The sequence below is a fragment of the Mycteria americana genome, chromosome 2, assembly GCF_035582795.1.
Source record: "Mycteria americana isolate JAX WOST 10 ecotype Jacksonville Zoo and Gardens chromosome 2, USCA_MyAme_1.0, whole genome shotgun sequence".
Lineage (NCBI taxonomy): Eukaryota > Metazoa > Chordata > Aves > Ciconiiformes > Ciconiidae > Mycteria > Mycteria americana.
Window position 1 is genome coordinate 3,625,053 of NC_134366.1, and position 14,433 is coordinate 3,639,485.

General features: G+C 41.8%; 1 protein-coding gene across 3 annotated transcripts in view; it reads left to right on the forward strand.

Annotated features, from left to right (window-relative positions):
- The window catches only part of OBSCN (obscurin, cytoskeletal calmodulin and titin-interacting RhoGEF), a 200,088-nt gene that overhangs the window by 89,471 nt on the left and 96,184 nt on the right, over positions 1–14,433 (forward strand). For all 3 annotated transcript variants that reach the window (XM_075492235.1, XM_075492232.1, XM_075492233.1), the window contains 11 exons: positions 335–598; positions 1,366–1,632; positions 2,475–2,738; positions 6,868–7,131; positions 7,471–7,734; positions 8,035–8,298; positions 8,851–9,114; positions 10,631–10,894; positions 12,252–12,518; positions 12,894–13,157; positions 13,780–14,046. In XM_075492235.1, the coding sequence (XP_075348350.1) occupies positions 335–598; positions 1,366–1,632; positions 2,475–2,738; positions 6,868–7,131; positions 7,471–7,734; positions 8,035–8,298; positions 8,851–9,114; positions 10,631–10,894; positions 12,252–12,518; positions 12,894–13,157; positions 13,780–14,046 (2,913 nt within the window). The remainder of the gene's footprint in view (positions 1–334; positions 599–1,365; positions 1,633–2,474; positions 2,739–6,867; positions 7,132–7,470; positions 7,735–8,034; positions 8,299–8,850; positions 9,115–10,630; positions 10,895–12,251; positions 12,519–12,893; positions 13,158–13,779; positions 14,047–14,433) is intronic.

A 14,433-nucleotide genomic window follows, 5' to 3' on the forward strand; every position in this document is an offset into this window, starting at 1 on the left:
AGCTAGCAGTGCCGTCATCCGGGGCAATGACTTTCAATCAAAAGTCAGGTCATTAATGTTCAAGACAGATGAATTCAGACTGAAATAGGTAGAGAGGACTACTGGAATCAGCTGGGAAATGATGAGCATGCTGCATAAGTCAATGTTAGAGGCAGGTCATGGTGGCAATTATCCCTGTGAGATCCTGCAGGAGTTTTCTAATAAATGCAGTTTTCAAGACTATATGATTTGTTTTCCTGTAATAGTGAAGGACTGGCCTCAGGACCTAGTCCTAATTTCCTCAAGGTCTGGTTAATGGTTTTGATGTACTCTCTGTTTATATTACGTCCCATAGCTTTGCCTGCACTGTTCAAAAAAGAACTTATCAATATGGAAGCCACAGAAAACGGGACGGCTGTTCTGCAGTGTGAGCTAACTAAACCCACTCCGGTGGAGTGGAGGAAAGGGCGAAAGGTTCTCAAGCCTAGTGAGAAGTACAAAATGAGACTGAAGGATACCATTGCTGAGCTGACAATCCACAGCCTGGAGGAACAAGATGCGGGAGATTACACGTGCGTGTGCGGAGACAAGATGACTACTGCATCCCTGGCAGTGCATGGTAAAATACATAAGTTCAATAGGGATTTTCTGCTTTGCCATCTGTGATCTCATGCAGAATCACAAAGTGGTCTTGATCCCATCTATTATTTTAAATTGTTATGACAGCTGTATCAGCCACTGGGAATATCTTTTACTGAAAGTCCTTCTTTTACTGAAAGTCCTTCTCTTAGGACTGAGAAATAGCACCATACAGCCTTTTCTGTCCCTGTTCTTTCATGTTAATGGAATCTGGAAGCAGATAATGAAGACCTCGGTGAAGTCATAAATAGCACTTTCAGTATTTCCATTAATTAATTTCTCTAGGCAATCACCGAGATGTCACTTGTTTTTCTTGAATGGAATTTAAAGTTGCTCTGTTATGATAACAACTGAGAAAGGCAGGTGAGAATGATACCTTGCAGCCTGGAATTTTAAAAAACATAGTGTTCATTTTAATTGTTCATCTGATCTTAAGACAGGGCTGTGCGGAGTTCCTTGAAAGCTTGGGGTCAGCTTTCTGTTATTTAGACCTTAAAATGCCTTTAAAGCGTACCTTCCAGTAGTGAAATTACAGTTTTACAACACTGATTTCCAGTTCAGCTGTGACATGCTGAACGTGGTGTGTTGCAAAGCATGAGGCAGGGATGCCCTTGGAATCATAGTTTGCCTCTCAGGTACTATATATTCTAAAACTTGTAGAGATTAAAGGGTTTTAATCCAGTGAAGCAGTCAAGATGCAGTATTTCCTCAGTTTTGAAGTGCTCTCTCTTCACCTGTGATCTTCAGCCCTTCCTCCACATTTTAAAAAAGAGTTGAAGAACGTGGAAGCCACAGAAAATGGCGTGGCCACTTTCTCCTGTGAACTGAACAAGCCTGCAGCTGCCGTGGAATGGAGGAAAGGAGAGAGAGCCCTGGAGCCAAATGACAAATTCACCATGAGATGTGAGGGCACAACTGCTGAGCTGGTGATCCGTGATTTGGATCTGACAGATGCTGGAGATTACACATGCTGTTATGGAGATCAGAAAACCACTGCTGCGCTAAAAGTGAATGGTAAAAAAAAAAAAAAAAAAAAACAAAACCAAAACAAATTAAGTGTATTATTTTCAACCAGCTGGTTTTTTAAGAGCATAGTAGGATCAACTTTGAATTGCAGCCCCGTTTCTGATGAATTTAGCAACATGTGGTTGGACATGGGCATAAACATGGGAATGCACTGTTCAGTATCAGGCAAAGGTCAGGTATTTGTTGCAAAAATTTCAGATATTCATTGTGATACTAAAACATTCCTTTGACGTTCATGTGAGTAGTTGCTAAAAAAGGAAAATCATATTATTGTGATGTTGGTTGTAAAGATGTTACAATCCTAAAGTTGAGAATATTACAATTTGGTGATGAGATATTTTTGATACAGTTTTCAGTGTGTCAGAATAATTTGACAGTCAAGTTCTGCTAGACCACTATCTGAGGAGAAATCTCATGGAAAAGTGAGATTGATGCCTCAGATATACTTTCATTTATGAACTTTTTCTGTAATGATTTGCGCTGCAATAGAACTTAGACACTCTAGAACTTAGACACTCTAGTTAGGCTTTATTTTCCATTGTGCCAGGCAATACCCAAAGTAAGGCAGGCCTCAGTCTTGAAGAGTTTGAAGTTGAGACTGGTGTGGTTCTCCATTTCATGCCATAGACCATACCATAAAAAAAGCTCTGACTTATGAACAAGGTGTTCTCCAGCTTTCCGAGGTCACCATCATACGTTTCCCAGAGTGGTTATCAATCCTATTTGATTGGGGAAGGCTTTGCTTGTCACGTGTGGTTGGCAGACCACAGATAAATAGTTACTTGGATAGCTGCCATGGTCATACGTTCTGCTTATTTTGAACCCCTCAGCCTTGCCTGCACACTTCAAGGAAGAGATGAAGAGTGAAGAAGCCACAGAAGGTGGAACAGCCACGCTACAATGTGAGCTATCTAGGGCGGCCTCTGTGGAGTGGAAAAAGAAACACAAAGTGCTCAAATCCAGTGAAAAATATACTATGAGACAGGAAGGTACTACAGCACAACTGCTGATCCATGCTTTAGAAGTCAAGGATGCTGGGGAGTATACCTGTGTGTGTGGAGACAAGAAGACTACTGCAGCGCTGACAGTGCATGGTAAAGAAAACAGAAATGAGAAATTTTTTGTGTGATGTTTCTCCTGTTCCCTCTGGAAGCCTCAGCACTGACACGCAATGAGTTCTTTCTCTAATCTTGCCATCATTAATTCTGTTGGTAACAGATTTTCTTGGTTTTATTGTGATTTTTATCTAATTCTAACTAGAATTGTAGTTCCATTGATTATACTAACATTTTCCCTGTGTTCTTCTCCTTGCTCTTGTTGGTGCACAGCTATACTGCTTTGCACCACACTGAAGGCTGAAAGATGCCACAAGCTTGCGGGTTTTTTTCTGTTTTACTTACTTTTGACTTAAGCTTAGAGAGATGGAGCAGCAGGAGCATTCATAATTCTTAAAAAGAGCAATCTTAGATTTCAAGTTACATTAGGATTACATTAGGACAGATAATTTTAAGTAATGCAAACAAAACTTGATTGAATGCAACTTTTCTATATAACTCTGGCCAAGGATCATGTAAATTTGTATTCTGTTATTGCACAATACTCAGCATTATCGTGTGAGAGTGCTTCACAGTCCTCAGTCAAATTCATCTGCAAACTTTCCTTGGGAGAGAGGGAAACTTTATTTCCACTATTAACATAGGACAGTAGGAAGTAGTTTTGGCCATGTTTCTCACCTGGACATTCAGTAGGTCAATGAGTTGATTTCTTTTTACTGCCCAGACTTTTTCATCTTGATATTTACCAATAAAACAAGGATGGCTTCAGTCTTGAACTTCCAATTTAACCATGGAAAATAGAATTGGAAAGGACCTCTACGGGTCATCTAGTCCATCTTTGAGCCCCAAGTCACCATCACGTCTACATAGCCTCACTCCAGTGCTGAAGAATTTGCAGTTCCCCTGGACACTCATTCCACTGCCTAGCCATCAATACTGCCAGAAAGTTCTTCTTAATTTCAACAAAAGTCTTTCTCGAGCTGGCTTAAGTCATTACTTCTTGTCCCATATCCTGTAGAAATAAATATTTGCTATTTACCTCTGTTTGAAAGATTTGAAAACTTATGTCTCCTTTCTGTCTTCTCTTTTCTGGACTAAGCACCTTCAATCCTTTCACTCTTTCTTCATAGGTCATGTTTTCTAGACTTCAGCTCATCTTTGTTGCATTCTGGATCATCTTCAGTTAATCCACATCTTTCTAGAAGTGTGGTGGCCAAAAGCAGACTACAGCACTCCATCTGAGGCTCTGCCAGACTGGAGTAGCATGGAAGGACTTCATGTGTCTTGCATATGACACTCCATTTTATATTTCCCTATTATGATGCTTGGTTTATTCACATCAAAAGTGCATTTTTTGACTTGCATTTGCTCCATGATCTCTGGTAACCCCAAATCTGTCTCTGCAGATCTGCTGCCTATTGTTCCCCATCTTGTATTTGTGTTGTTGATTGTTCCTAAATATAGTATTTTGCACCTGCTCTTGCTGAATTGCAGCCTATTTTTTCATCACTGCTTCATCAAGATCTTCTATATCCTAATCCTGTCTAACAAAGTGCTCTCAGCTTCTCTCCCTTCCCAGCTTGAGACCATCTGCAAAGTTAATGGCTACTCTGCATTTCATAGTCCAAGCCACTAAAGCAAATGCTGAATAATACTCGACTCCAGAGTATTGAGGAACTCTGCTCAACTCATTCTTTCATTGTGAGTGTAAATCACAGTTGAATATTCTTTGACTGTGGTTTCCAAACTGGTAGTGCTTCCTACTGTCGTTAAAGAGCTTTACTAAAATCAAGGGGTACAGCGTATACTGTGTCTCTCTCTCACTGAAGTTCATTAACCTATATCAACAAGTATTACGCTGGTCCACTCCTTCACCAAAAGAAAAGCTCTTGGCAAGACCAAGTGTATTGCTACAATGTTTTTCAAAGAATTAAAGTAAAGCTGAAATGGCTGTAGTTCCTTGGATCCTTTCTCTGCCTTCCTCTTCTCCCCCTTTTTTCCCAAGACACAAGCACTTCGGGTGGGATTCAGCTTGTAGATCAAGACTGGTGAGTGTTCCTAAATTCCTTTTGTTGTCAATGGAGATCTAATCAACACAGGCAATGGAAGCCAGGGAGACATCCAGTTCACCAGGTAGCAGACATTTACATTTGGTCAGCAGGTAGCTCCATTGGATCCATTGACTTTGTCTGGATCTTTCTTGACTGTCCTGGGAGCTTAGACTCTTGGTTTACGTGGTGAGAAATAAATGTGTGCGTTTCAATTTGCGAGGCCTTTTCCACCTCTGAGTTTCCATTTTTTCTATACTTGTGGAATATCACCCATTCTTTTTGATTTCTCCAGTGTAACTGTTAATGTCTAACATTGGTTAAGCCTGTACCTTAAGTATTCCAGGACAAATTTCATCACACCAAGGTGCTTTGAGAATATTCAGTTTATTTAAATGTTCTCTAGTCTGGTTTTTTTCTTATCCTAGCCAGAATTCCTATTACTTCTTAGCTATCATTAACTTTTAATATTAAAGAAGAAAAAGGGATTAAACACTTCAGCTTTCCTTGTCTTACCTACCATCAGCTTACATTCCTGAAAGTTAGTAGACCAACTTCTCTCTTGTTGTTTTCTTCCTTCTAATCTACCTACAGAATGTCATCATTTTATTTCTGCTTCTTTCTAGTTCAGGCTGGCCAGGTTTCCTGGGATTTGCATGCTAATATTCTGATACAGCCAAGAGCCACAAGCTGAACTGTGAGCAGAGGACATGGAAAGCTCCTGGACATCAGTGATGTCACCACCCAGTTGCTGGATAAAACTACAGCATTCAGCTGTGTCTGGAGATATCAAATATCACCATTATTTTGCAGGTTACAGAATCACAGAATCAGAGAATCCTATAGGTTGGAAAAGACCTTTAAGATCATCGAGTCCAACCGTGAAGTCCAACTGTTACCTTTCAGCCCCTCTTTCATGTTGGTCTCTTTGTCCATGAGGTGACGAAGTCCAGGAATGGGGAACTGACCTTGACCTTGAGACATGCCAGGAAACTGTCCATTCTGGTTTTGCCTCTATATTCTGTAGTATTTCTTTTGCACTCATCTAAACCTTCCATATTTTATAGGTCTCTCGAGTTTCAGGACATTGAGCAATTCATGATTTAGGCAGGCTATTCCTGATGGTCCTTGGAGTGGGGTAGTCTGTGTAATTATGCCCTTCATATTCTTTCTTCAAGAAGCTTTCCACTCTCTTAAACTACCTTGTCCTGTAAGTTTGCTTCTGCTTGGTTGTAAGTAACAATTATTGAATTATTGAAGCTTGCTTTCTTGTTGCCCACAGAATTTCCTTTTGCTCTTCTCCATCATTACTTGTCCTAAAATCCATGAGCTCTCCTTCTTCATAATTGCTGTCTGCCCAATTATCCTCCCCATCTGTATTCTCAAATATTTATTTCTTGCTGGTCAGAGTCAGGACTTGGAGATCTTCCTCTCCTGTTCTTTCCTATATATTCTATATCCAAAAGTGGTCCCCACCCCATTCCAAAAACTTAGTAGACATCGTCCCATCCTATTGCTCTCACAGTACATATTACCACATTACCATCCAGTCAGATGCTCTGAATGATTCTATTAGTTGTTCCAAAAGGGCTGGGGTGTTAGGATGCACCTGAACTTCCTGGTGTGAGGGTCTTATAGCAGTTTTCCACAATGGATTCATTGTCCTTCTTTTCGTTTTTATTGTTACCCAAGCACTTTCAAGACGTCTCTCTGATTCTGCTCTTCAGCCTCATTCTAACTCTCAGGCTAGGTCTGTAGGCATCCTTAACATATAAGGTAAAGCCTTTTATTTTTTTCCTTTATTTTTTTTTCCTGATCGTGGTGTAACCTGCTCTATCACTTTTCCTGGGCTGAGTTACTCTGAGAAAGTTATAGTTTTGACCATACAGGAAGTTTTCCCATTCCTGCTCTTTATTCTCCATACACCTCTAAACCAATCAGCAAATACACCCACTGTTTGAGACCCTTTTGTGGCTATGACAGAAATTAGTATCTTCCTTCTGTGAGATGATCCTCATGTCAATAACTAGGCAGGGATAGATACTGGTAAACATCAAGGTTCATTTTTTTGGTGGCCAAGAACTGCATATGATGAAAATATTTGCTCCTTTGTTTCTCAGCCCTTCCTGCTCTCTTCAAAGAAGAGTTAAGAAATGAGGAAGCCACAGAGGGTGAAGTAGTCACTCTGCGCTGTGAGCTGACCAAGACCGCTTCAGTGGAGTGGAAAAAGGGACACACAGTACTCAAACCTAGTGGGAAATACAAAATGAGGCAGAAGGATGTCACCGCAGAACTGGTGATCCATAATCTAAATGAGAATGATGCTGGTGATTATACCTGTGTGTGTGGGGATAAGCAGTCCACAGCTTCCTTAGCAGTACATGGTAAATAACCAATTTCATCTAGATGTCTTCATTATCGAGCTTGGGGTTTGAATTAATTTTTTCTCCATGTTCATTGTTATCTCTGCATAGTTCCTCTGAGTCTGACTTTGCATGTCATAGTCACGAGAATTAATTTGCATTTCATGATTTGAGGGAAAAACCTTCATCCCATTTCCTAATACAAAGTGGTTTTAGGACCTGATCCCTAAAGTAGATGTGAGATCAGGCCTGAAGACAGCTCCCCACTGATGCCATCACCTTTCCTTCCCCCACCCCTGCCCTTCACCAGGAGGCTGTGTTTGCTGCTCCATTTTGACCCTCTGTCCATTGCATCCTCAGCGCTGCCTGCACGCATCAAGGAAAGCCTGAAGGACGAGGAGGTAACAGAAGGTCAAGCAGCCACTCTGCGCTGTGAGCTGACCAAGGTTGCTCAAGTAGAGTGGAGAAAGGGAAGCAGTTTGCTCAAAATCAGCGACAAATACAAAATGAGACAGGAGGGCACAGTCATGAAGCTGCTTATCCATGACGTAGAATTGAAAGATGCTGGAGAATACACTTGTGTGTGTGGAGAACAGGAGACATCAGCTGCCTTGATAGTGCATGGTAAAAAACATATATGTATATCTGTATTATTGTGTTTTTCTCTACCAGCTGATCGCTATTGGTTGTGTGTTCACCTGTGGCTGAATTTGTTTTTTTAAATTTGTAAGCTCTCTAAGATCTGGTTGCATCCAGGCTGCTTTTCTGTTTCTGTCTAATGGTTTGTCCTATGTCCCAGAATTATGAGGAAAGGAAACTCTTTCCACCCTAAAATGTTCTCCGCTTCTGTACCACCCGATCCCTCCCATCACCTGTGTGTGCCGTACCATTTTTAATGTCCTCTGTCCATTTTGTGACCTTCAGCCCTGCCTGCGCTTTTCAAAGAAGAACTGAAGGACCTGCAAGCCATGGAAAGCCAAACAGCCACTCTGCGCTGTGAGCTGACCAAGGCTGCAACTGTGTCATGGAAGAAAGGAAACAAAATGCTCAGGGCAAGTGAAAAATACATCATGCGGCAGGATAATGCGCTTGCTGAGCTGGAAATTTGTGATCTAGAGCTGCAGGATGCGGGAGATTACACCTGTGTGTGTGGAGACCAACACACCACGGCATCTCTGACAGTGAATGGTAAATTCATCTTGCAGATGACTGTTCATTTTTTGTTTCTCAGAAACATCCTGTTGCTGCACGAAGTGTTCACCTATCAGCTTTAGGCTTTTTCCTAGGAACTGTGTTCAGAAAAGGAGAACTTCTTGTTCTGACATTTAATTTTGGTCTGATATTCCTGAAAAGGGAGCTGAGGACATGACTGTTTCTCCGTGCAGACAAATTGCTGGAGTTTAAGGCAATGCTGTAAGTTTAAGGGAATAGTGCCTAGGAATGCTCCTGTTAGACCAGCTGAGATGTCCTGTCCCCATGGAGTATGGCCCTGTGATAAATTCTTTAGGTAGCATCTTGAACCATCCAGCCTGTTGTACTTTGACCGGTCAGCTCAGCATTTCTTTTCTTACTGTCACTGCTGGATTTAGTTTTACCAGATCATCATAGTGATAACCTCAGTCTCAATGGCTAAAGTCCCTGACTTGGCCAGATTTGGACTTCAGCTGAGAATTCATGATGCTGATCGCAAATGCAGAGGTCTTAGTTTAAATACACTATCTATTGACTTTCCATCCCCAGCCCTGCCAGTGCTTTTCAAGGAAGAATTGAAGAATGAAGAAGTCCTAGAAGGAGCATCAGTCTCTCTGCGTTGTGAATTAACCAAAGCAGCTCCAGTGCAGTGGAAAATAGGGTCCAAAGTCCTCAAAGCAAGTGACAAATATCAAATGAGACAGCCTGGCACCACTGCAGAGCTGGTCATTCATGACCTAGAAGTAAAAGATGCTGGAGATTACACTTGTGTTTGTGGTGACCAGAAGACAACAGCAACCTTAACAGTTCATGGTAAAAAGACTTTATTAAAACTAATAAATAGTTCTATAGATAGATATCACTGAAATTCAGCTGTTTCTGCCCTGGGTCAGTAGCTTGTCTTTTGTTTTTTCCCCCTTTCTCTTCCTTCTATGTATAGCTCATTTCTTACTGAGAAAGACTAGCTCAGGGCAAGTGTTTGGGTCATTACTAATCTACCCCACCTTTAAAAGGAGAAAACAGGATGTTTCTTTCTGTCCAAGTCACCTCTTCTTGGACATTTACATTTTCCAGATCTTTTTACCCCCTCATCCCCATGGTTCACTTCAGCCAACCACAGTTTTCTCCAAAACACGCATGTATGGTGTGTCAGGCCCTCTGCTCTCCAAGCACTGCTCAAAGGAGAAGTGAGAGTTGGGGCAGCAGAAGGCGGAGGACATGTCCCTGTGCTGTGTGACCTGGCCACGGCTTCTTCTGGGGGTACCAGATTCTTTAAGCAAGTCAGACATGCAGAATGAGTTAGGAGTTACCATTTCGGAGCTCGTTACCTCTAAACTAGGTTTGAAGGATGCAGGGGTCTCCACCTCTGTGTGTGGGCATCAAGACTACCTTGACAGTTAGGTATTAAAAAAAACCCCAAAAACAAATAACACCACCACAAGTTATCACCAGTTATACTCTTCTTTATCCTACTAGCTCCCAATGAACCAATCAGGAAATAAATCCTTGTGTTACATTAATAACCTCATTACCTGATGTTCTGCTCTTCTCTCATTAATGAGTATCCGTTTTAATGGAGTAACAGTCCTTGGCTTGGAGGAACTTACTTGGTCAAAGAGACCCAGGTCTGTCCTCTCCAGCTTTATTCCAAAAACTTCTGACTCCCCTCAGGCTTTCTCAGACATGGACTTTTTCTGAGGCATTTGGGGAGTACTGTTTGTATCCTGTACCCACTTGCAGTAGTTGGGCACAAGGCACATTTGTGGGTAAATGTTAATTATTAGTTTTCCTGAAGGTTATTTCCTATAGGTTGTTTTGTCTTTGGGTTTTGATTTCCAAAATGGGAAATAGTGAGAACCTGAAATTCTTATTACATGTAATGGCCCTTCAAACTTCAAAATAAAACTAGAAGTAGTTTTATATTGAAATCTGGCTGATTTCATGTAGATGGGGCTATAAGTTTTTAGTAAAAACAAAACAGAAAATAACAATACCAGCCTCCAAGAAATCACACCTGTGTAGGTGAAATAGTACTGTATCCAGCAGTGTTATTTGTGAGTACTGTTGACCCAAGATCTGGATCTTTCTCTATTGTTCTTTCACCATGAAAAGCAATAGAAACCCAGGGAACTGATCCCTTACGGTAAGTGAAACCATGTCACACTTGAAGAAGGATGCTTTCAGGGTTTCTGAACTTGGCGATAGCTAAGCATGTTTGTAATAGGCTGAAAAAGGGAGGCACGAGGGGAAATAATCCCAAGCATGAAAAAGAAATTACGATTTTAATTCTGGTTTTCTGCTGACCATTTGTCCATGTTGCATCCTTCAGCTCTGCCACCACTCTTTAAGGACGAGCTAAAGAATGAGGAAGCAGAAGAAGGTGGAGAGGTTGTCCTGCACTGTGAGCTCACCAAGGCTGCTCCCGTGGAGTGGCAGAAGGACCAGAGGATTCTCAAAGAGAGTGAGAAATACAAAATGAGGCAGGAAGGGACCAAGGCAGAGCTGGTGATTCATGAAATAGCCGAGGAGGATGCAGGGGACTACACCTGTGTTTGTGGAGAGCACCAGACTACAGCTGTTTTAACAGTACAGGGTAAAAACTATCTTGACCTCCTATTTCCTAACTGGAAACGTTTGTCCTCTACTATCAGGCATTCAATTTTCCATGTCTGTTTGTTCAACCTTATTAACTGAAGTCCTATTAATTTGAAATAGTATTCCCTGCCTTTGATGACCTGCAGGCTGTGTATATTGGAAACTACTGGTCTGCATTCTTCCGTGCCATCCTTTTGTCTTTTCCTTTCCTTAAACACAAACCACCTATCCTTTCATCTTTCCCTTCTGGCATTCCTTTCCTAGCATATAAACCCACTATTCTTTTATCTTTCCTTTCCTGCATTTAATTCTCTAAAACACAAATCTGTTTATTCTTTGTCATTCCTTTCTGGCACTCTCAATACCTACCATTTTAATGTAGGGCATAATAAGCAGTATTCAGAATAAAACTGTATTAGTTATAATTTCTTCTGTGCTAAGTTATGTTTACATTGGGTTTTGTGTCCAGAACTGCTGTCCTAATGTAGAAAGATAGGTTTGCAATGGGAGTCTGATTTTTCTAGGCAGGAAAGAATAAATTCTTTCTGTGACCTCCTTCTGGTCTTATTTTGTTGCAAGAACCAGTTGCTGTGCAAACAAAACTGGTGTTTCAGGTTAACCCTGCTGGAGATGGGAAGTGTGCAAAATCAAGGAGGCTAAACCTGGTTTCTAGCCTGGATATTTTAACTTAGCTCCACCACGATGGAATGAATCATCAAGTTTGAGATCTGAGCTATACAACCTTGTTAAGGAGGTGGAATATCCCATTATCCCACCTAGTTAATAGAGGGACATATGTTAAGGTCACCAAATTTATTTCAAGGAAATAAAAATGGAGAAAATATGTTCTGAGACACGAAAACAGGCTGGGATTCAGCATCTGGAGATTTTATTTGGGGTCAAGAGGAATCTGTGAGCCCTGGCTGCACCTTTTCAAGGGCATCTCAAGGAAGAAGGAATGATGATGAGTAAGGAGCTGTGCCACCACTCAGAGCTAAGCAGGGCTGCTCTGTAAGTACGAAAAGAGAGTACAAAGGCATGAAGTTTGTGGAAGACATCAACACATGTGTGAATTAAGGGTCTCAGAGATTATATTCTTAGTTCTTCTTACATGGAAACTGGTAGAAAGCAGGTGTAAATCTCTTGAGGACAGTGCAAATTTTGCTGGTAGGAAGCCAGCATAAAACCAAAGGTTTAGGGTATATATTCCCACTAGGATGCTTTCATTTCTCTTTCCTCTCTGTTGCTGATGCTCGCCCTTCCATAACCGTCACAACTTTCCTCTGTCACTTCCTACCCTCACCCGTCCCTGGAGATACCCTCTGTTTGTAATACTTTTTACCTGCATCCTTCAGCTGTGCCTCCGTTTTTCCAAGAAGAAATGACCGGCAAGGAAGCAGTAGAAGGTGGAACGGCCACTTTGCACTGTGAGCTCAGCAAGGCACCTGCCCGTGTTCAGTGGAAGAAGGGCCATCGTGTCCTTACCTCAGACAACAAGTACAGCATGAGACAGGAAGGCTGTGTTGTGGAGCTGGTAGTTCACAATTTAGACTTGAATGATACTGGAGATTATACCTGTGTGTGTGGAGACAAGACCACCACAGCTGCCTTAACAGTGCATGGTAAAGTAATCCTGGGGACTAAGGTCCTCCAAACCTTAGACCTGCTCAAGTCTCTATTGCTATGGTATATTCCCATTCCCTTTCTGTTTGCTTGGGCTTTTGTGTTCCTTTGGAGTTTGCTCATGTTCTTCCTCCTTCTGTTTGAATTGGGAAAAGAGCTGCCTGTTGGTGTTTGTCCTCCTCAGCTGTGCTGGTCCTTCTCACTTTCCTTGCCCTGATGCAGAGTCCAGGGAAGTCAGGGGAGATTTTTCCACTGTGTTCCACTGACCTGGATCAGGGCTCAGTAGTGCACCATGCATCCTCTCCCCCAGGACCTCATCAAGCTGCTTTTTTGGGAATATTCACTCTCTCTATGGTAATTGTTTTACTCTTCAGCACTGCCTCCAGAATTCAAAAGAGACCTGAAGGACCTAGAAGCTGTAGAAAGTGGGACAGCTGCTCTGCACTGCGAGCTGACTAGGCCTGCTGTGGTGGAATGGAAGAAGGGGCAGGAGGTGCTCGAAGCAAGCAGCAAATATAAAATGAGTCAAGATGGTACTGTTGCAAAGCTGATTATCCATGAGCTGGATGTGGAGGACACTGGAGATTATACATGCGTGTGTGGAGATCAGCAGACAACTGCCACTTTGACAGTCAATGGTAAAAAAAAAATATTAAAAAAGAGGGGGGAAAAAAGGGAAACAGTTTATTTTTATTTTTATGCTGAAAATAAAAGCTGTGTGTTAGTGTCACTTATGGAGAAGACTTGGCTACGATTCATAAGGAAGATGTGCAGAATAGCATGGTCTATACAGCCTAATGGAGAGACCAGGTAGAAAATGGGAATTGCAATGCAGAACTAAATGCATTTTGTCAGTATGTTACTGTCGGGATACTTGTAATCTCTCCTGCAAGTGGCCTGCCGTAAGAGGGAATCCGAACTCTTACAACTCCCTGCTGATCTTCAGAATAACTCCTCTGTGATAAGGGCAACGTGTTGGCTACTTCTATAGTAGAAAAAATATTCTGCCGGTTTTAGATCATAGATTAGATTAAGCTTGTATATACTTCACAGCAAATGTAGCTTCTTGAAATGGATTTCTTCTTGTTCTGCAGACATTCCTATTGCCTCTCTGAGGAAATAGCCTTCTACTTTGACTCTAGAGCATGGAGGTTTAGACACATCTGCAAAAAAGCTCTTTTGGTGCTTTCATTTTCTTTCTACTTTCTTTTTCCCAAACCCCAACTGCAGTATGTTGCAAGTTATATTTCTATTTTATAGCCCTACCAGCACTTTTTAAACAAGAGCTTCAGAATACCGAGGCAGAAGAAGGGGGTACAGCCACACTGAGGTGTGAGCTTACCAAACCCAATGCTCCAGTAGAGTGGAGGAAAGGAGATACTACTCTCTACCCTGGTTTGAAATACGAGATGAAGCAGCAGGGCTCCGCTGCTGAACTGGTCATTTACGACTTAGAACTGGATGATTCAGGAAAGTACACCTGCGACTCTGGACATCAGCAGACAACGGCTGTGGTAACCGTACATGGTAGGCAGAGTATTGACCCTTGGCTCAATAGAGATGAAGTGAAAGGAGCATCTCTCAGTGTTCCCTACGGATATTTATTTGTTTTGCTGCTGGTCCATGCCAGCATACGTATTCTACTTGAGCATGACACGTGGTCAACTTAGAGAGATTCTGCTTGCAGTATCTGGAGTGATTAATCAGCATCGAAGCAATTAAATGTTGTCATGATGTCAAAATATGATGAACCCTCCTGCCCTCTGAGTGCAGGGAGTGTGGCTGCATATGGGAATAGATAACAGAAAATAAGCCAGGCAGGATGATGGTTGGTTTGGGTTGTTGATTGCTTCAGTAGGCATAAGGAATGCCTAATTGGGCATAATGCCCAACTGGGATGATAAGAGATGCAAC